Source organism: Paralichthys olivaceus, chromosome 8 (assembly GCF_024713975.1).
Source record: "Paralichthys olivaceus isolate ysfri-2021 chromosome 8, ASM2471397v2, whole genome shotgun sequence".
NCBI lineage: Eukaryota > Metazoa > Chordata > Actinopteri > Pleuronectiformes > Paralichthyidae > Paralichthys > Paralichthys olivaceus.
The window spans coordinates 27,157,530-27,178,621 of NC_091100.1; the positions used below are offsets into that span (position 1 = coordinate 27,157,530).

General features: G+C 43.2%; 1 protein-coding gene across 10 annotated transcripts in view; it reads right to left on the minus strand.

Moving 5' to 3' along the window:
• Positions 1-1,100: 1,100 nt before the first annotated feature.
• Positions 1,101-21,092, minus strand: part of glra3 (glycine receptor, alpha 3) — a 115,213-nt gene continuing 95,221 nt past the window's right edge. For 8 of the 10 annotated variants that reach the window (XM_069530103.1, XM_069530113.1, XM_069530109.1 and 5 more), the window contains 3 exons: positions 6,193-6,348; positions 3,297-3,425; positions 1,101-1,730 (listed from right to left, as the gene is read on the minus strand). In XM_069530103.1, coding sequence (XP_069386204.1) covers positions 1,401-1,730; positions 3,297-3,425; positions 6,193-6,348 — 615 coding nt within the window. In that variant the 3' untranslated portion in view covers positions 1,101-1,400. The remainder of the gene's footprint in view (positions 1,731-3,296; positions 3,426-6,192; positions 6,349-21,092) is intronic. The other 2 variants (XM_069530108.1, XM_069530112.1) reach the window with 1 other exon arrangement.

Genomic DNA, 21,092 nt, shown 5'->3' on the forward strand with positions numbered 1-21,092 from the left:
TGTTTAAACCAATGTTTTTAGTCACAATGGTTTCAAAGTACAAGTTAAATGAGTGGAAGAGGAAACAAGTGAGCCATCACTGGATTCTAGTATCTCAATAGGCAATGGCTCATGGTAGCTAATAACCGCCATTACAAATTGACTACGAACAGAACAGGCAGTTGAGTTTACTTCAGCACTGATTAATAATCAATAGCACAGGTATGCACTGAGCACTAACCCACTGGAGCAATTGAGAATATATTAATTAGAAGCTAAGTGTTATATTGTGGTTATTGTATGTGGCACTTTTTAGAACAGGCCTCTGGCTAAACAAAAGCATCCCGGATGTGGCAATCAAAGTAGCCGGCTGCTCTGTTTACAGAGTGGACCAAATGAGGAGATCTGGGAAGATTAGAGAAGGAGGTGTGTCTTACCCTGAACAACAGCTGGTGCACATTGTTTACAAACACTGCTGCCCGACGTAGAGCTCCTCATGGTAAGGTGCAGACCATTTTTTCTTCCAAGGGAATTCACAATAACAACAACTGTCACAATAACAACAACTGGCAGTATACATTTCCCCACAAGCTACGGCTCAGGTAGCGCTTGAAGTCATGAAAGTGTTTGACGTCAGGATGATCATCCTAGCAGGAAGACTTAATATTGCAATTCAGATCATTTATCAACTACATAATTTCTTTGGAAGAATGCCCACCCTCAATTTGCTATTGCTTCAGTTAGATAACAAGAGGAACATTTGGCCCTGTTGCAGCACAAGAGGCAGATGTGGGAGAATTTAGCAAAGAAGATCATCACCTCAACTCCAAACTGATAAAATGTTTGTATTATATTATATTATTCATCACATGCTGTCTTTACAAAACTTAATCCTGACAATTGTTGATATTGACATGGACTTTAGATGGCTGGAGATTACCTCCACTCTTGTCATACATCTGTTTAAATGAATATGAAACATAGATCCACCAGAGACCCCCACTTGGATAGGTAAGATAATATGACACATCAGGCTACTTATAATCAATCTTTCAATTGGTGTTAGGAACCAATTCTTGTGTGTGCCAACATGTTAGTACAGATTTTAGTTTGTGCCCATATCAGTTTCTCATTTTTCACAAACTGAACATTTATTGTAACAAAGAGTGAGCTGAGCCACATCACTTTATTGTGGAACATTACATATTACTAATCTAATTTAATTAACTCATAGTGCATCTATGACAGGCATTATACATATCCATGCTTGATATGTTCAACGTCTTCCAGAATGGTTCTCAAGGTCAGGTGAAGCTTTGGATTAAAGGATGAGGATATAAAGGGAATGTTCTCATATTATTGCAGTACAAAGACGTGTGAGTGCACATACTGCATATACAAAATCTATGCTCTTGCTGGATCTACTGCTTATGTACATCTTCATGTCGAAGTATCTTGTAAAGGACCCAATAGAATATATTGAAAAAGAGAAAGGCCAGAGGGAATCCGGCCCTTGACACAGTGTCAATCTTTTTGGCTCGGTCAATAAATAATTTCCTCATCTCTTCAGTGCTTTTACCCTCTCCACTCGCTGGCACTCCTGGTGGATTCAGGGTTGTGTTTGCTGTGGTTCCTTGAGTGCTCAGAACAGTGACAGAATTGTTGGTGCTAGCCTTTAAATCCTTGCTGTTGCTGGGAGTTGAGGTCGTAGCAGCTTTGGAGGTTGGCATGCTCTCATGTACTTCCCCTTTCTGTTGGAGAATGAGGAGGGTCACAGGTCAGTTAAGAATGCACTTTATTCACTTCATTGACTGCATATGCCACTCATGGACCCTTGTGCAAGGCATAAAATAAAGTTAAAGTGATTGTACTGAAACCAAAAAATATTGGCTATGGAATTGATGGTTTGGAAAAAAAATAGAAATGTCACTCTAACCTTATATTTGTACATGATTGAGATCACTATAGAAGTCTGAATATAGGTCTATATTATGCAGTGGTTTCCGAAAGTATTCAGACCCCTTAACCTTCTGCATGCTTGATGTTCCTGGAAGACATTTTACATCTCATCTGAGAGGCTTCAAGAAACTCAACCAAGTCCAGTTGACCTGTTTTTAGCACTTGGACATTGCAGATTTGTCAAAATAAATAACTGAAATCTCTCATTTGCAAAAGTATTCAACCTCTTAATTCAGAACTTTGTAGAAGGTCCTTTAGCTCCATTATTATTATTATCTGTCACTACTATCATTAAAAACATATTTAGATCTATAATTTGTATTCATATTGTTTTCATTATAACAACATGTCTGTCAAAGCTGAAACATGATGGTTACACAACTGTTCCTGGTCATCTCTCCTTTCTCTAGAGACTTGTTTTATGTCCAGGTCAAACAACGTGTCCTGGTCAACCATTAACTGCAAGGTGTACAATGTTTCTCTGAGGTGTTGAGTGCACTACAATTGGTCTCATAGAGATTAACAAGGTGCAACATCCTCTTTCCTTAACCTTCAACAAGAGTGTGGAAATTACTTCAGTTTTGTCTGAAATTGGAAGTAAAAAGTATGGGTCATCCGGGCCTTAATGTCCAACATTGATAAGTACAGCTGGATTTAATTTGCGTAACAATGGAAATGTATGTGGTGCTTTCTAATGTTGCCTAAGGGAATTATGTTTTTTTTTCTTCTGAATACTGAATACTGGCGTGTGTTATAATTTGTGCTTCTGTGTTTTCATTTAGTTTCAGAGATGAAATACTCATGCAAGCTAGTGTTTTCCCTATGCTAACACGTTTGTATTAAACTTTGTGGTTAAACAGAAACAGAGATGCCCATTTATTGTGTCATACATATTGTGCATATTAAAAAGATTTAATGGGCTGAAGTGGCCATTTTAGAACATCTCCTAAGCTTACTCAAATCTTTTCAATGGTTACTTTTAGAGACTGCTCAATGGCTAACTTTTATGAATATAAAATCTTGCCTGTCATGTTAGTTTGGGGATTCAATATTAACTGTGAATGGAACTTGCCCCTGGGGGTCAAGATGTTTAAGAAAGAAACTTTGATGAGAACAGAAATCATAAAATGTAAAAAAAACTAGTAATATAATAATATATATGTTTAATTCTTTTTTAAGAGGCCACTTGGTTAAAATTAAAAAACAAAATCCTGAATGTTGAATGGGTATAATTGGTCTCCTCAGTGCTCATAATGGGAACGGGTTACATGAGTTTCATATATAAAAATAGGGCTCTGTGACTTTCATATAATCTGGACCTTGTTACAAGTGTAGCAGAGCAGGTAGCATGCAATTACCCTCTGGTTGCTGGTGTAGATATTGCTCATAGATCCATACAGAGGGTCTGATGGTTTGAGGCCGTTGTCATAGTTAACATATCGGAGGGAATCAGCTAGCACCAAGGGATCAACTGCACCTCCAGTGTTCTGCCAGTCGACAGCATGCACAAAGACCAAAAGAACAAAAAACAAATAGTATACAAAAACAAGGGTTGGGACACCCACTGATTCAGCCAACACGTGTTAGAGATATCGCTGAAAATGTGATCAGTAACTTTGTGTTGAGGAGGGTCTGATGTCAAATCAGCCACTCTACTTAATGTAACGGTATACCTTGTATGTAATGTTTTTCTGCTCCATGAATATTATTTAACCTTTTGTGCGTGAACCCCCATTGACCCTGTATGAAACAAAATATTTGTGACCAAAAGCACTAGCGCTGATCCAGCGCAGATTGCTTAGTGTGGGAGCTGGCGGAGGGACCATGGATTGAAAGGTTTTTCCTTTTCAAGATAGTGGTATGACCAGAATCTCATAAATATTGAAAGGAGTGAACTCCTCTTTGTCAGACTGCATCACACTGTGATGTTGAGAACTCTAGTCTATATTCAACTGAATATAGATTATATTTGATATATATATACTATATTCTGATAGATTCTCGATTATATTCTTAGATACACTCTTTTGTTATTTTGGTTATATTCTCTGTTGTATTTCCTGCTTTAATAAATTCAGAAAAGACATTTTGATCTCAGAATTCTTATTTAATTTCTCTCATCAAGAATTTCCACAACACTTAAAGTTACAGTGTGTGGAATTTTGTGATATCTAGTGTTGAAATTGCATGTTGCAGCTGAACAACCCTCACCTCACCCTCTCCTTCCAATCATGAAATAGAAATTGTGGTAGCCTTTAATTGTCATAAAAACTCAAAAGGTATTTAGTTTGTCCAGTCTGGACTAAAAAATATGTCAGCCTCCATAGAGAGGACCCCCCTCGCTGTAAATATACAGTATTTGAATATAAAGGGCCTTTTCTGGGGTAAAGAAAACTACAATTCATACAATTTAGATGAAATGAAAACATCATGAGCATTATTCTACATGAAATTTCTGCAAATAGTTCCCTTTCACCTAAATCTTACATACTGGACCTTTAACATGTGATAAATAACATTAATTAATGCATTTAAAGATGTAAAACTAAAAATGGCCTTATATATTTATACATAGTTTAAAACCTACCATAAATAAGCATTTTTAAAAGATATATAATGTTTTTGGTAATATATCATCCTGTACATATTCAAATACCATATACTGTATGTGAATGTATAACCATTTACTTTTGCAACAACCCGTAGACATTTTTATTTGCCAAAAATATGCAGACTTATTCACAAATCATACAAAAGATTGATCCTTGAATCACAGAACTTGATTCCTGACTAGATATGATGTCTGTTACATGGGATCAAGATCTGTATAAGACACAATATGCTGAAGTTGTTTCCAAACATTTTTTGACCATTTTATACATATATTTATATTTATTTTTAGGTATAATCATATGAGGGCAGCTGTGGCTGACGGGGTAGAGGGGCTCGATCCCAGTCTTCCCCATCTGTGTGTCCTTAGGCAATATATTGAACCGTGAATTACTCTACTACTTAAAAAGTGCTGCCCATAGATGTGTGTGTGAATGGCAATAAACAATACTGTACAGACTATAATAGCGCAATATAAATACAGACTGCAAATGTGGTATTTACCTTGCTATAGATTTCACAACCATTTAAACTGAGGAGATAAAGCCAGATCATAATGCATACTGATTAACAAAGGTTGTGTTTTCTTTTTCTCCCTTTCTTTTTCAACATTAATACTATCAGTTTCTTACTCATTTTAAATTTGAAAGCTTTTGATTATTTTGTGTACGTGAGTTGACTGAATGTTGAGATGATCCTTTCCCAATCCACAAACACCCAAATCTTGCACTGACAACAGACTTGGATGACCTTCTGTCAGGGAAGTCACACAATATAGGACCAAGAAGTCACAAGACCACACAGTGGGATGCAGTTGCAGCCATGCTGTATCATGCAATAACACAGTAGTGGTAGAGCTGCTTTAGACATCCTCTCATCCTTTCTCCAGAGGCGCTGTATTTGTGAACACAAATGTCCAAGTTATAGCCCTTTAGACTTTCTGTGGATCTTCTCTGGCTAGCATAAAGTCCACTCTGGAGGAGCCAATGTGATCCCCTACTGGATTTATCTTGAGTGAGTGGAAGTGTTGATGATGTTTCTAACACACAACAGATGCAAGAAATGAAAAAAAAAATACATGTAGAAGACACCGACAAAGATGTCAAGAGAGTTTTTGGTGATAAGGGCCGACGGCAGTGTCAGTGTGCTTTAAACAAACATGTGATTGCCACAGCATAAATAATATGTTACATTCGGCCTCTGCCTGCTGAACTACCCCTCACCTGAAAGCTCCAGACATGGTGTTATTATCAACTATTGTTAATATTATGTTTGGATGGCTGTGGCTCAGGTGGTAAAGTGGGTCCTTGGGCAACTTAAAGAAACAGATTTAGTGCTCCATGAATGTGAATGGGGCTTTGAGTATAAAATGCTTTCAGTGGCCTAGAAGATAAGAAAAAACAAACATAAATCCAAACCACTCTGTTGACCATGACTATTATCTTCACCCACTCTTTCTCATCTATTCCTCTGAGGAGCACTGCACTGCAACGGTATCACAACACATCACCACAAGATGGCAGCCTTAAAGAATTGAGAGAAATCCTCACAACCGCCTGTATGTGAAAGTAGCATAGGTTAAACTACTTTCTGGTTGGTCACACTGGAGTGCAGTGTTAATTGTGTTGTAGGATTTTTCTGTACCTTGCTCTTTTCTTCTTTTTTATGATGCCGTTGAAATCGCAGCAGCTCCTTATGTTGCCTTGACACGAAGTTAACAGCAGCATACTCCAACAATGCAGAGAACACAAACAGCAGACACACTGCCATCCAGATGTCTATGGCCTTCACATAAGAAACCTGCAAACACATACACAATTAATTCATTAAGAGGACTTGGTGCTCCTGCACATTAAACGAGAGTATGCGAAGAGGACACCACAGAAAGTAAGTAAATCTATTTTGTTTTACATTTTAACACAGTCTAAACTAAGCAAAGGCCTCTACTAAAGGACAAAGTAAAAAGGTAAACAAAAAGAGAAACATACCAACAAGGGAAATATACAGAGACAAAATATTCTCAGTCATCCAGGTCATGAAATCTTCAGAGGGTGTACAAAGGTATTTGATTAAGATTCCTCTTTATGATCCCACACACAGCATGCAACATGCAAACATGGGGAAATTTAACCTCTGTATTGAACCCATCCGTGTGAACACACGGAACACAATCCACACAGTGACCACATGGAACAGTGGGCAGCCATGAAGGCGCCCGGGGAGCAATTTGGTGCCTTGCTCAAGGGCACCTCGGCAGTGCCCAGGAGGTGAACTGGCACCTCTCCAACTTCCATCCATGCTGGACTTGGACCGGCCACCCTCCGGTTCCCAAACTAAGTCTCTATGGACTGAGCTACTGCCTCCCCTGACTTGCTTGTGTTTCTTGAAGACATTTCACCTCTCATCCAAAAGGCCATTTCATTTACAATTGACCAAGGAGAGGATTCAGGTATTTAACCTCTTTGGGTCTGCACCTGTGTCACGAGTTGGTAAGTTAAACAGGCAAGTTGTTGAAACCCTCACCAGTTAGTGGCTCACGAGGTTCCTCTGAGTCAAGGTGTGGTTGAGTGTTGAACTGTCTGGGGAGAGAATTTAGGATTGCAGTGAAAGTTGGTGTGTAAAACAACCTCCTCTGTGAAGTGATGGTTCACAAAATATGAACATGACCATCCCCTTGTACTTGAAGTGTAAGTTAACTGCTGAGTCCTGGTCTTAAGAACTGTCTTTCCAAAGCTGTGCCATCCGTTTGTGTAATGATTGTTTTGTTTCCCCCATGATATACGTAGGTCTGAGCAATCCTTGTTGCATTGGGCTGTATAAACCACGTTATTCTGTTTGTGTCTGGGTATTTTGCTGTTAGGGTGCAAAAGCTTTTGCAGTGGTGTGTCGCTGGGCTTGACGTTTACAGGTATATGGTGTTTGTAATATATATGAAACATTAGTATATGGTGTTTGAGAGGTGAAACATCTTCAAGACAGACAAGCAAGTCCAGATACCTATGTTCACTTGTACAACTTCAGAAGACATGACAATAGATTGAAAGATTATTGGCTTCAGGCTTGTGAATAAAAAACAGAAAACAGAGATGGAGGGAGAACATCTGGTTTCTAACAGCAACTGGTTCCACAACCATGGAGCAGCAACAATAAAGGCTCTGTCACCCTTTTGTTTTAAACATTACTGAGAGATTTGCTGTCAGGTGTATGAAGACAGGAGCTGAGTGGCAGCAAATCAGTATATCACCTAGTTATATGTGGTTAAATGGAATTTAATTAAATTATAAAATCAACCGGGAGCCAATGAAGAGAGGTGACAACATGTCTGTGTTTTTTTTAATCAATGTTGTACTGGTCCTGCTGCTGCCTCATGCTACCAGTGTGGCACACATAGAGATTACCCTTTTTCTTCCTAGAGAGAATTTCTTTATTCTTAAATGCATCACGATGTGGACGACTGCATCGATGCAGTGACGGAACATAATCGAACACCACTGAATAATTATAACCACTGCTGATCCAGGATCATGACAGACGCTCATTAAAGATCTGGTCTGTGTCAGAGTCACTGTCAGAGTCTGCTTCCTCCCCACTCTCTGACCTGCACTCACTTTACACATGTACAGGACTGACATTTACTAAGTGTTTGTTTGATTTGCTCTGGAGTTTATGGGACACATGTTTAAACCTGCTACACAAAATAAGACATAACTAGAAGCATTCAGGACTTCAGGGCTAAGACACAACGCAGTGTTTTAACTTCACTGTTGCAGAATAAGAGATGCCCCATTCATCTAGGAACTTAAATATTAATTCAGCAGGTTTTTATAAATATCAGCTCGGTGTGAGTTATTAGACAACCTCAGAGGAGCAGATCTGTTATTGACCTGTGTAGTAATGCGCCCCAGTGCAGTGGTGCTGCCGAGGGGCAGGTGGAGCCACCTTGATACGGTAAAGGCTATAATCAGTTTTTTCCTTTTAATCCTTAGGTGCAGCACATAAGTCTAAACTGAATGAATGTAAAATCAGTGTGCAGAGCACTGACCACTGTCACTGACTTACTGTTGTAGTCTGATTATTTATTTGAAAACCATTGTTGTAAAATGCACCGAGATGCATCATTAGTATTTTTGAATCGTTGACTGCCAAATCGTAATAGAATCATGAGGCTAGTGAAGGAGCACAGCTCTAGTGAGCACACAGGCATCGACAGTCATGTCAGACAGACAGGCTGCATCTCCCACCACCCACCTCCTGTCCCAGATGTGTGTAAAGGGTGTGGTTTGGACCCAATAGCAGCACAAAGACAGGCGGGTATCGTTGGTAACAAACTTTATTGTCAGAGCCACAGAACTGCAGGATGCCACAGAGGAGACGAGAGTGACACTCTGAATCAGGTAATCACTGGATAGCCAAGGGAGCAGACAGGCAGAATCCAGAAAGGGACAGGCGAGGATCGTGGTTGGGGACGGAAGGCTGAGTTGATTACCAGGAGATCGGTCAGGCAGGATGGTCGGAGATAAGCAGGGTCGAAACCGGGAGATCAGGCAGAGAAACGCTGGAGAGTCTGGTGCAAGCATCGAGAACAATCTGGCAATGAGTGAGAGTGGAGCTGGGGCTAATGTACTGTAATTAAGGGGAAACACTACAGGTGAATACTAAAGAAGACCATTGTCTCTGTGTGAACTGTTGAGCATTTAACTTGTTTGTGTGTGAGGGTATTAAAATAAAATTGGCAAGAAAATAAATCAGAGATGTGCTGCTGTATTTAACTTTTTGTTTAAAATGTTTTTTTATAAATAATTATGAGAGGTGTCCTTTTTCTCACTTGAGCCCGTCCCCGGAAATTTCTGTGCATGTCCCTGCTTCCAGTAGTGACAAGGACAATAGCAGGACACAAAACTAGAGAAGAATCATTTAGGAGAGAAAGAGAGAGCAGCTGTCTTTGGCCACCAAATCAAAAACCATTCCCTTTTTGGTGGTTGTCTTGCTTTTGCCACTCCAATGTGCCTGTTGTCACTTTTATTTGCACCAAAGCAGGTTGAGACAGATTGAGATCCCTGAAGTTTAACTGACTTGGTGTTATAATGTGATGATTAAGTGTTTCCTTAATTGTTTTGAGCAGTATATATCTATATCTATAGTCTACATTGTGGTTGAGCATGTGATTAAAAATGACCCTTCCACATCTCTGAGGCCATTCAAGTGGCTATGCCCTTTCTCAGGCAGAGTGCCAAAACCTTCTGGAGAATCTGATTTTGAAACATGGTGCCTCCATGTAGATTTGATGTTCCAAGATGGAGCCCCTGTGGATGTTCAACGTAGGAAAATATTGGAGAGTCTGCTTCCTCTAGCCTCAGACGTTGTCAGACAACTAGGTTCCTCTGCTCATGCAAGGGAATATGTGAAGCTGTTGGACTCTGCTTATGGTCTGCTAGAAGATGGTGATGAAATCTTTGCCAGGTGAAAAGGCATCAGAATATTTGCAAAGGCTTCAGGTGCTTCTCAGCACTGCTGTGAAGAGAAATGGAGTCAGTAAGTCATCAGCAAGCCATCATCTGCTGAAACAGTTCAAATGCGGCTGCGGGGGCATCATGAAGTTAGAGCTGAAACCTGAGAAACACTTTGACTTTGCAGAGCTACTTTTACGGCTAAGAACAGAAGAGGATAAAAGGGCAACAAAGTTGGATCGAATGCACCGTCACTTTGGGGCCTCAAAACCAAAAGTCACTGCAAATGAGCATTCTGTGCCTGACATGTCTCCTTATGGTGATCCAAGTCCAAGTGTTCTCCAGGCATATATCGCTGAGACAGAAAGTTTAAAGCAGCAGCTTGCTGAACTAAAACTGCAGCTCAGCACCCAGAAACCGAAGAAACAGAAGAAAAATGAGACAATGTCAGCAAACAAATCGAACCTGCCCACACCAAGAGCCGAGGCACAAGCTCATCAGGTACCACACAAACCTCAGCCTAGAGCCTGGTTCTGTTTTAGATGTGGCGAAGACGGCCACATAGCCAAGGTATGTCATAACCCAATCAACAAAGCTGCTGTGGACAGGAAATACAAAGAATTAAAAGCAAGGCAAGATGAGTGGAAAGCTAAACAGCTTTTACCTTTAAACTGGACGGGCTCCCAGTAAAGGGACCTACTGGAGACGAAGAGGGAGTTGAGAGTCCGGAGATACAACACAATGAAAAGAGAGCTGAATGTGAACACATACAAACCTCTGAGGATGAGCTCCTTAATGGTTTAGTAGGCCAAAGATCTGTTGCCGTCTTTAACATTGAAACAGTGCAGTGCCAAGCAATTATTGATTCTGGTTCACAGGTTACAACCATTTCCAAGTCATTTCACGATACCTACCGGTCTTCCCTACCAATTCTGCCCCTTAGAGACATCCTCGAGGTGGAGGGCGCAGGAGGTCAAAATGTACCTTACCTGGGTTATGTAGAGATTAGCATACAGTTTCCTGAAAACATCACAGGTAAAGCTGAACTTGTTAGCATGCTAGCTCTTGTTGCCCCAGATTGTAGGTCCAATGCAGAGTGTCCTGCTCTTTTAGGCACCAACGTTCCCCTGATTCGGAACATGTACAGCACATGCCAGATCAAACAAAACAATGACGTGGTCGGAAGAGTAAAACTACAATGTAAGAAAGCCATTGTGATCCCAGGTGGTGAAAAGAGGGTTTTGAGTGGTTATGTAAGGAGGGTACCCACCAACAAGGGAAGCCCGATCTTAGTAGAGCTATCCACTCAATCTAGTCTACCCAGTGGTTTGTCTCTTTGTAGTTATGTCATGTCAAGCCCTCGCCAACATGCTTCAAAGTCCCCATTCTGCTTAAAAACGAGACAGCACACAACATAACAGTTCCCCCAAGCCATAGCATAGCAGAGCTTTCCATCCCTCACTCTATCTCTCCCTCATCCACCTCATCAGACAAGCCGAAGAGAATCCGGTGTCACAACCCCCCAGCAGTATGGCTGATAGAACAGCTATGGGTTTCACGGACCACACCAACAAAACAACTTTTGACTTCACTGATTCTCCACTTTCAGAAGAATGGAAAGATTGGATCCCGAAAAACTTACTCCTATCCCTGAAGTTTTTGCAAGAGGTGATCTCGATTATGGTCAAACCACTGCAGTCAATCACAAGATCTGTCTCTCTGATCCAACACCCTTTAAGCAGAGAGTAAGGCCCATACACCCGTCAGATTATGAGGCTGTGAGGCTTCATCTCAAAGAACTTTTGGATGCTGGCATTATAAGAGAATCAGAAAGCCTGTGTGCCTCACCGATAGTTGCTGTAAAGAAAAAAAATGGTGACATCTGCTTATGTGTCAACTACAGAAAGTTGAACAATCAGACCATAAAGGATGCGTATGCTTTGCCCAACATAGAGGAAACCTTTGCCGCTCTCACGGGGTCCAAATGGTTTACCGTTATGGCTTAGAAATTGAGCTACTAACAGGTGGAGGTAGACGAAGAGGACAAACCTAAGATGGCTTTTGTTACACCTATGGGATTCTGGGAATTTAACAGAATGCCCTAGGGTGTCACGAACGCCCCCTCAACCTTCCAGCGAGTCATGGGCTCTCTCAACCTCAAGGAAGTCTTAGTGTTCCTTGATTATCTCATTGTGTTCTCTGACACGCTTGAGGAACATGAACGCCGTCTCATGGATGTCTTAAGCAGGCTGAAGGAATTCGGTCTCGAGTTATCCCCTGGAAAGTGCAATTTTTTCAAAAAGTCAGTCAAATATGTAGGTCATGTTGTCTCAGAAAATGGAGTGGAGACTGACCCAGGGAAAATTGCTCCTCTGACAACCTGGCCTATTCCAACCAATATCAGTGAGTTGAAATCCTTTTTAGGATTTACTGGATATTAAAGGAGGTTCGTCAAGGATTATGCAAAAATTGCCAAACCTCTTAACGTCTTGACTGCTGGTTACCTTTTTCCGCAGAAGAAGTCCAAAAGTTCAAAGTTCTTCTCAAACTCTGACCTGAAACAACCCTTCAATGAGCGATGGACCTCAGATTGTGAGAATTCAATTCAATTCAATTTTATTTGTATAGCGCCAAATCATAATGTACATTAGCTCAAGGCACTTTACATAGAAGGTCAGGACCTTAAAATCAAAACATAGAGAAACCCAACAGTTCCTACAATGAGCAAGCACTTTGGCGACTGTGGAGAGGAAAAACTCCCTCATTAACAGGGAGAAACCTCTAGCAGAACCAGGCTCAATGTGGGTGGTCATCCGCCTCGACTGGTTGGGGTGAGGAAAGAAAATGGGGGAATGAGATGAGAGATGGGTGGAAAAGAGGGGAGAGAAGAGAGAGGGATAAAGAGGGGGTGGAAGTAGAGGAGAGGGCTGGCAAGAAAGACTGGAGACACTCGAGCGCCATCAGGTATCAGATCTGACTAGTTAAAATGTAAACAACAGTGTAAAGACTATTAATTATTATTGATAACAGACTATGATAATTGATATCACAATGAATCACTGCGATATTGTAATTAGTAATAGTAAAAGTTGTTGTCCTGAGGTTCCGGGGTCAGAGATATCTGAAATGAGAGACAAAAAGCGAGAGAGAGACAATGGGAGTACAAAGTGAAATAGTCATTGACATCTATTAAAATAAATAAATGAATGAATGTGGGGGGGCAGAGAGACAGAGAGAACTGGAGAGGTGCTCAGTGGATGATGGGAGTTCCCCCAGCAGTCTAGACCTATAGCAGCATAACTAAGGGATGGTTCAGGACTTTCCTGATCCAGAACTAACTGTAGGCTTTATTTTGGACCAACTGGAGACTTTTTACCGATAATAAGGAATTACAGTAATCTTGTCTAGAGGTAACAAATGCCTGGACTAGTTTTTCAGCATCACTCAGAGACAGGATGTTTCTAATTTTGTTAATATTGCGCAGGTGGAAGAAAGCTGTCCTAGAGACTTGTTTTATGTGTTGGTCAAATGACATGTCCTGGTCAAACATAACTCCAAAGTTCCTCACAGTTGAGCTGGAGGCCAAGCTGACACCATCCAAGGTAACTATCTGTTCAGAAAGTGATTCTTTAAGATGTTTAGGGCCAATTACAATGACCTCAGTTTTGTCTGAATTTAGAATAAAGAAGTTTTGGGTCATCCAGGCCTTGATGTTCTTGAGACATTCCTTAAGTTGAACTAAGTGATTAGATTAGTAAGAAGATTCATCATGCTTAAGATAAATGTACAGCTGGGTGTCATCTGCGTAACAATGGTAGTGTATGTGGTGCTTTCTGATGATGTTGCCTAAGGGGAGCATATATAACATGAAGAGTATCAGTACAAGGACAGAAACTTGTGGAACTCCATGATTAATTTGGGTGTACATTGTTAACATTGACACATTTAAATATGATTCAAAACAGCCTAGTGCCGTTCCTTTATTCCCTACCTACATGTTGTTTCAGTCTCTGTAACAGGATCTTATGATCTATGGTGTCAAATGCTGCACTAAGTCCATCATCTGACTCCATGAAAAGGTCATAAATAACTTTTAATAGTGCTGCTTCTGTGCTGTGATATTCTAAATCCAGACTGAAAGTTTTCCAATAAATCGTTACTATCTAAGTAATCACACAGCTGGTTAGCAACAGCTTTTTCTAGGATTTTGGAAATAGAGGGCAGGTTTGATATGGGTCTATAATTAGCTAAAACCTCTGGATCAAGAGTGGGCATTTTAAGCAGAGGTTTAATTACAGCTACCTTAAAAGCTTGTGGTATGTAGCCGGTTAACAAAAACATATTAATCTGATTTAATATGGAACTGTCAATTAGGGGAAAATCTTCCTTAAAAAGTCTAATTGGGACAGAGTCAAATAGACAAGTTGAAGGTTTAGAGGATAAAACTAATAAGGTCAGTTCAAGAAGATCAATAGAAGAAAAATGGTTCAAATATAAATCTGGTGCTACAGGTGGTTCTATGGTTTCTGTACTAGACAATGTATCTGTGTTATTCATGGTGGATTTTCCCCTGATGTTGAAGTCCTTTCCAAGCTAGGCCAAAATCATCTTGGTTGGTGGAATGCCACTTCCTCTCCAGCTTCCATGATGTTGTTGTCTGTTTTAAAACACACGTGTTTGACCATGCAGCAAATCTCCTCTGATTGATTGATTAATTGAAGGGTTGTGTGCAATGAAACTGCTGTACTATTAAACAAAGTTATCAACTAGTGCTGGAGTGAAGTTAACTTTCCTGTATTGTACTGACACATGGCTGTGAAGTTAATGTCGGAGGAATTCTTTAAATTAGTTTACAGTATTATCTGATAAACACAGAATCAATGTAGTGAATAATTGTAAATTCAAACGTAATTAAAAATGGTCAGACAGAAGAGAGTTTTGAGGAAATATTAAATTTACAAGATCAAGAGGGTAATTAAAACAGTAAGTGGGTTTATTTACTTGTTAAGACCAACCAATTGACTGTCATTGTCAACATCTACATGAACCTTAGATAGAAATCCGAGAATTCATATACAAATTCAGAATAAGGAGCAGGAGATATATAATAACCGGTTTATGTGATATCAGGCTTGGATGTACCACGCTGATGATGAGACTTTCAAACGAGTTATAACTACCTTTAGGTCGAGTGTTGATAGATAAATCAGATTTGGTGAGTAGATTATGAGTGACAATCCATTAAGGTATACATTGAACGAGACAATAACTAAATATACAAAAACAATACCACAGAGGCGGAAAGGTAAACTCAAAAGGTGTTTAGTCTGTCCAGTCTGGAATAATGCAAAAACATGGCAGCCTCCATAGAGAGGACCCACTTGATGTAAATATAAAGTATTTAAATATAAATGCTCTTTTCTGGGGTAAAGAAAACTACAATTCATACAATTTAGATGAAACTGTTTGTGAGGCAAGGATGAAGGCTAGCTTGTTTGGTTTTACATCAGACAAGATGCGGTGTCGGTCAGGACACAGGAATGATGACAATATATGTGATTTCTTTGCCGTTGGAGTAAAAGGAGGGTTTGCGTAAACTGAGGTGAGCCTCTGGAAGGTCAGCCATCCTGGGAATAGAAGGCTGGCCTCTCCAACGTTGACACTCAGTGCAGGCCCGTTGATTCTTACGGACTGCCTCCCGCCCTCTGATAATCCAGAATGATCTCCGCAACTCTGAAAACACTTGCTCTGGACCTGGGTGATTCAGATCACTGTCATACTTCTGGATGAGCAGAAGGGTCACTGGATGAGTGGCATCCAACCGTCTGAGCTGACCACCAACTCTTACTAGGCCAGAGGTTGAATCAAGGACAGGTGCTAAGGTGAGTAAGCAACTTGAAGGTGACACTGGTTTCCCTCCAGCCAGGAGCTTGTAGTCCTCAGGAAAGGACTGCTTTTGAGATCTCAGCAGGATTTCGGTTTCTGCTTGCTGATAATCCTCAACTGTGGTTGGGGTACTAGAGGGATTCACTGCCTGTAGCATTTTGACAGTGTCGTCCATGAGTTCTTGCCAGGAACTGTATCCTTTATCATCTGGCCCAGGGTCAGTAGGTGAGGTGACTGTAGCTCCGCAAAAGGCAGTCTTTATAAGCTCTGTGTGATCCTCTGGGGGTTCAGCATTGGGCCTCTCTGGCCAACTGTCGGGGCTCCACAGCAGGAAGGGAGGTCCATGGGACCACCTGTTTGGATCCTTAAGCTCTTGGAGAGTTTTACCTCTAGTCAGATCATCTGCGGGATTTTGATCTGAGTCCACATAGCGCCAGGTACAGTCCTCTGTCAGGTCCTGTTTTTCTGCCACTCTTGCCCCGACGAACACCTTGAAGGGGCAGTACTGAAAATGGAGCCAGGTAAGTACCGTGGTAGAGTCAGACCACAGGGTGATGTGAGCCACTTCCAAGGTGAGTTCTTTGGTATGGAGACTGGCGAGTTGGGCTGTTACAAGAGCGGCACACAGCTCCAGGCGTGGGATGGAATGTACGCAATTGGGGGCTACTCTGGAATGAGCAAGGATGAAAGAAAGGTGAAACCGACCTTCTTTGGTTGCTGTCCTCAGGTAGGCTATGACTCCGTAAGCTTGCTCTGAAGCGTCGGCAAAAATGTGCACTTCACGAGTGACAGCCTCATCGTCAAAGTCGGCGGACACATATGCTCGAGGAAAGGTAAGGTGAGGTAAGACCTGGAGCTCATCCTCCCAGTTGGACCAGGCTTGAAGCAGATCTGCAGGTAAGTTCGGGTCATCCCAACCTCGCAGCTTTTCCCACAGTTGCTGGATGATGAGCTTCGCCCTGGTGGAGAAAGGCAACAGGTAACCTAAAGGGTCATACTAGGAAGCTAGGACCTTATAGATGTTCCTCAGGGTCGGAGCATCATAAGACACCGGCTGGTGCTTGTAGCTCAGGGAATCTCTCTCCCAGTTCCAACTGAGAACCAGGGTCGACTCTTGAGGATTGACCTTGTCTTGTGCCAACCACAGGTCTAGACTCTGCGACCGGACCTCTTGTGGCAGGTGATCCAGGACACTGGGCTCATTACAGGCCCGCTGCCGCAGCTCGAAGCCTGCTGAAGACAGAAGATCTCTAAGGCGATCCACCAACTGCTTGGCTTCTTTTGGAGTACGCACACTCTGTAGGCATTTGTCGAGGTAGAAGCAGTGGTCGACAGAGAACCTCAGGATGTCTTCAGGCTGACAATGATCGGTAACATGGCGCTGCAGTGCATACGTAGCAGGGGCTACAGGTTGTACTAAAGGGCAGGACCTGCCACTCAAATACACTGGGGGGCTCATCCACTTTCAAGTCACGCCACAGGACCCTCAGTAGTGGGCGATCTTCAGGGAAGAGGCGGACCTGATGAAACATCCCCTTGATGTCTCCACTTACTGCGATGGGATGTTCCTGGAACCTCAGTAAGACGCCCACTAAGGAAGCTCCAAGGGTGGGGCCAGGCAGTAAGTACTGGTTCAGAGTTTGTCCAAGGTATTGGTGAGAGCAGTTAAAAACATGCCAATTCTTCCCATTGTGAGTGACTAGGTGATGGGGAATGTACCAACACTCATCAGGTGGTTTCTCTTGGGTAACTTCCTGCACTGCCCCTGCTTCAATGAGCTCCTGATCTTTTAGGAGTCGCTGCTCCGTACTCCGTAGAAGAGCCATGACTGACTCCTTTTGTGCTTGCAACAGAGGCATGGCGTAGCAGTGGTGTAGCATACCTCCTCACTCCGTTGACCTCAGTACGGACTGTCTTGGCGTCTAACAATGCAACCACTTGTTGGTCCTGTTTTGACCTAATCACTTCTCTTTCTGGTCGGTGAGGTACAGTGTCCACCTGCCAGAGCCTCTCAACATGGCGGTACAGCTCATCCATCTGTGGTGGGAGGGAGGTAAAGAGACACTGCACTGAATCAGCTGGCCGCCCCATGGAACAGACAGGACCTTGGAGGGTCCATCCCAACCGGGTGTGGACTGCTGCAGGGCCACCAGGTGGTCCAAGTCTGACTGGTTCCACCAGTGTGATGAGATGCGACTGATCAGAGCCGAGGAGGAGCGATGGCCTGGCATCCTTCAAGGCAGGTATGGGGAGGCCACGGAGGTGTTTATACTTCTTCTGCAGTTGTTCTATGGGGTAAGTATGCTGAGCTAAGCTGAGTCGGCTAGCTGCGAAGGCACCGTCAATCTTATAGTTAACCTTAGGGTTTGCAGCTGGAGAAACATGGAAGGATATCTTATGTCCAAGGAGCACCTGGATGTCCTGCCGGACTGTCCGCAGAGGAAGATCTTCTGGGGCCCCCTTTATACCCAATGATTTGGCTGCAGCTGGTAACAACATGGACCGCTCTGAACCATCATCCAGCAGAGCAAAGGTGCTGAGACTACGCTCTCCGTGATGTAGAAGCACTGGGACGACCTTCAACATGACCCTATTGCTGACTCCAGGTCAGTCGAGGTAGAGGGAGTCAGAAGCAGAGCTGGTCAGGCAGCTCTCTTCCTTCCTTACAGCCTCCTTATTGCTTCTCTCAGGCCTCAGGTTTATGTCATGAAAGGCTAAGAGGTGTTTCCCTTGACAAATGCTGCAGGGTTTCTTCAGCATGCACTGAGCTGCTTGGTGGTTCCGCGCACAGCACCAGCACCACTTGTTAACTTGAATCCACTCCTTGAGCTGCTCTTTTGAGAGTTTGGAAACCTCAGTGCACTGACTGAAGTAATAGTCACCACTCTGACATTAGGCACAATAAGCTTTCCTCAGGGGTATTTTCACAGGATTGGACGTAGAAACGTCCTCAGCTGGCTCTCCGAGACCGTGTAGGACTGTCACCATGTGTTTCCCAGGACGAGTATCAGACCTAGGAGACTGTCTCCTTGTGGGTTTTTGCGCTGACTTGGCTGTCAAAGCTCATGCACCAGGACTCATAGCTGAGCCATTCTGACAGATCGTGCAGGGTGTGTGAGGTCCCAGGCTGCTTGAACCGATGGCGACGGAAGTCAGCTCTATGTTCCGCTGGAAGCTTGGTCAGGAGACGGGCTACATGGGAGCCGCAGTTGAGTTCAATCTCTCCCTCTGGGCCTAAGGTCTTGAATAAACCCACTAAGGATTGAATCTGAAGAGAGAACCTCTGAAATGCTGCAGAGTCACCATGTCTGATTTCAGGGGCTTCAAGGACACTAGCTATCTTCTTTAAAGCTAGCTGATCTGTCGTACAGAGCTCTCATTGTGTCAGTGTAGGGGGTGGGGGAATTTAGATAAGCGTCAGCTATTAGCTTAGCTTCCTCCAATTTCAAGTGATCCACAAGGATCTGGTACCGGAAGAGTTCTGTAGAGACTGGGGGGGAGTAGATTTTCCAAGGCAAGGCGGAGTCTAGTGAACTCACTGGGGTCTGGCTGGATGAGCTTGGGCATTGTAGGTTTGGGGCCTCGATACACTAGTTCTGACACAAGAGCTTGTCCAGGGTGGTTAGTGGGGAGAGAGCTGGGCGTCACCCTGGTGGCTGTTAGGGGGGTGCTGCTTGTTGCAGGACTGGGGGTCTTGAGCCCCTGTAGACAGGAGCAGGGTGAGAGGGTGACTGAGAGGGCTGCAGCAAGGGATGAGGCAGGGATGAGATAATGTGCTGAGGTGAAAGTAGGGGGCTTATAGGTTGACTGGGCTTGATCTGGGGAACTGTGAGGAGGGTGGTTCTGGTGTGTGTCTTGCCCCAGGTTGAGACCCCTCATGTCTGTCAGCAGGTTATCCTCAGGTTCAGGCCAGGGTGGAGGGGCAGGCCAGTCCTCCTCAGCTTCTTCTTTGGTCTGTAGTAAAATGGGATTGGGCTGGGATGTTGCAGCACTGGCTCCTAGAGGTCTGTAGCAGCTGTGACTTGAAGCTGAGCCATTAGGCTGAGAGTTCCTTTAAGGTAGACTGGAAAACCTGTTGGGATTGTAGCAGCTTCGCATCCTCTTCCTGGATGGGAGCTCCAGGTGGGATCTCTGTAGCTAGGTTTCTCCTCTGGGGGTGACCTGGGGCCAGCTGAGGTGTCTCGTAGTGAGCAGCATCCCTAGGGGGGCCACCAAAGGTGAGGTGAGTAAAGGTGACTCAGAATAGCTGGGCCGTACTGGGGGGGAAGGCAGCTTGCTCTGGGGGAGGGGGAGAAAGTGATGGTCTCCACCATGATGGGTCTCTTGTACGATCTCTCATGTGGTCCACCTCATAATCCTGGAGCCTGGCAGGTAGACGTGTCTGACGCTTGGGTCTCACATCAGCGAGGAGCTCTTCATCTGACTGCATCGAAGGCTATATCCGGCTGATGACTGCAGTTCTATATTGTCTATTCGGTGTTGTCACAGTTTCTGAAAATAATAATAATAAATCACATTTACCATCTCCATAATAATAAATATGCTTACATAAGCAGAAAAACATGCACAACTCTCCTGTTCCTATAAAACAATAGTAATGATATAAATAACCCAACAGACAAAACATATTAGCTTTAATAATAAGTTAACTGGTCCAATGGCTCCATCTACTGGCTAAACTGGGTATTAAAAAAAAACGATGGCACATGGCACACATGAGAGTTAACTAAGTGTGTAATAAACACAATATAAAAACAACACTTACTTCGTGCATCCACTCTACACTCGGAGTAGAACAATGAAAACACACTCCAAACAAAACAACCTTAATTACAGGCGAAGGTCCCCACAGGTGTGTTAAGGTGTAAAGAAAGGGAGAAAAGGAGAAAAAAGTCTGTCAGCCCAGAGAATGACCCCGAAGGACGACACATGGAGGCGTACCTGGATATCTTCGAGGGCATGGCGTAGGCCTGACGAGAAGAGGGCTGTGCACTTGCTGCCCTTGCTCACGGGTGGAGCGGAGCTGGTCGCCCACTGCTTGCTGGTGTCCTTCCGGCATGACTACAAGCAGCTGAGGAGGGCCATCCTGGACCAGCTGGGTTGTACGCCAGAGGGACATCAACGCCGGTTCAGGGGCCTTGCCTTTGAGGAAGCCGGCCGCCCCTTCTCCTACATTCAGCAGCTCCTCGACGCGGCGAGACGCTGGCTCCA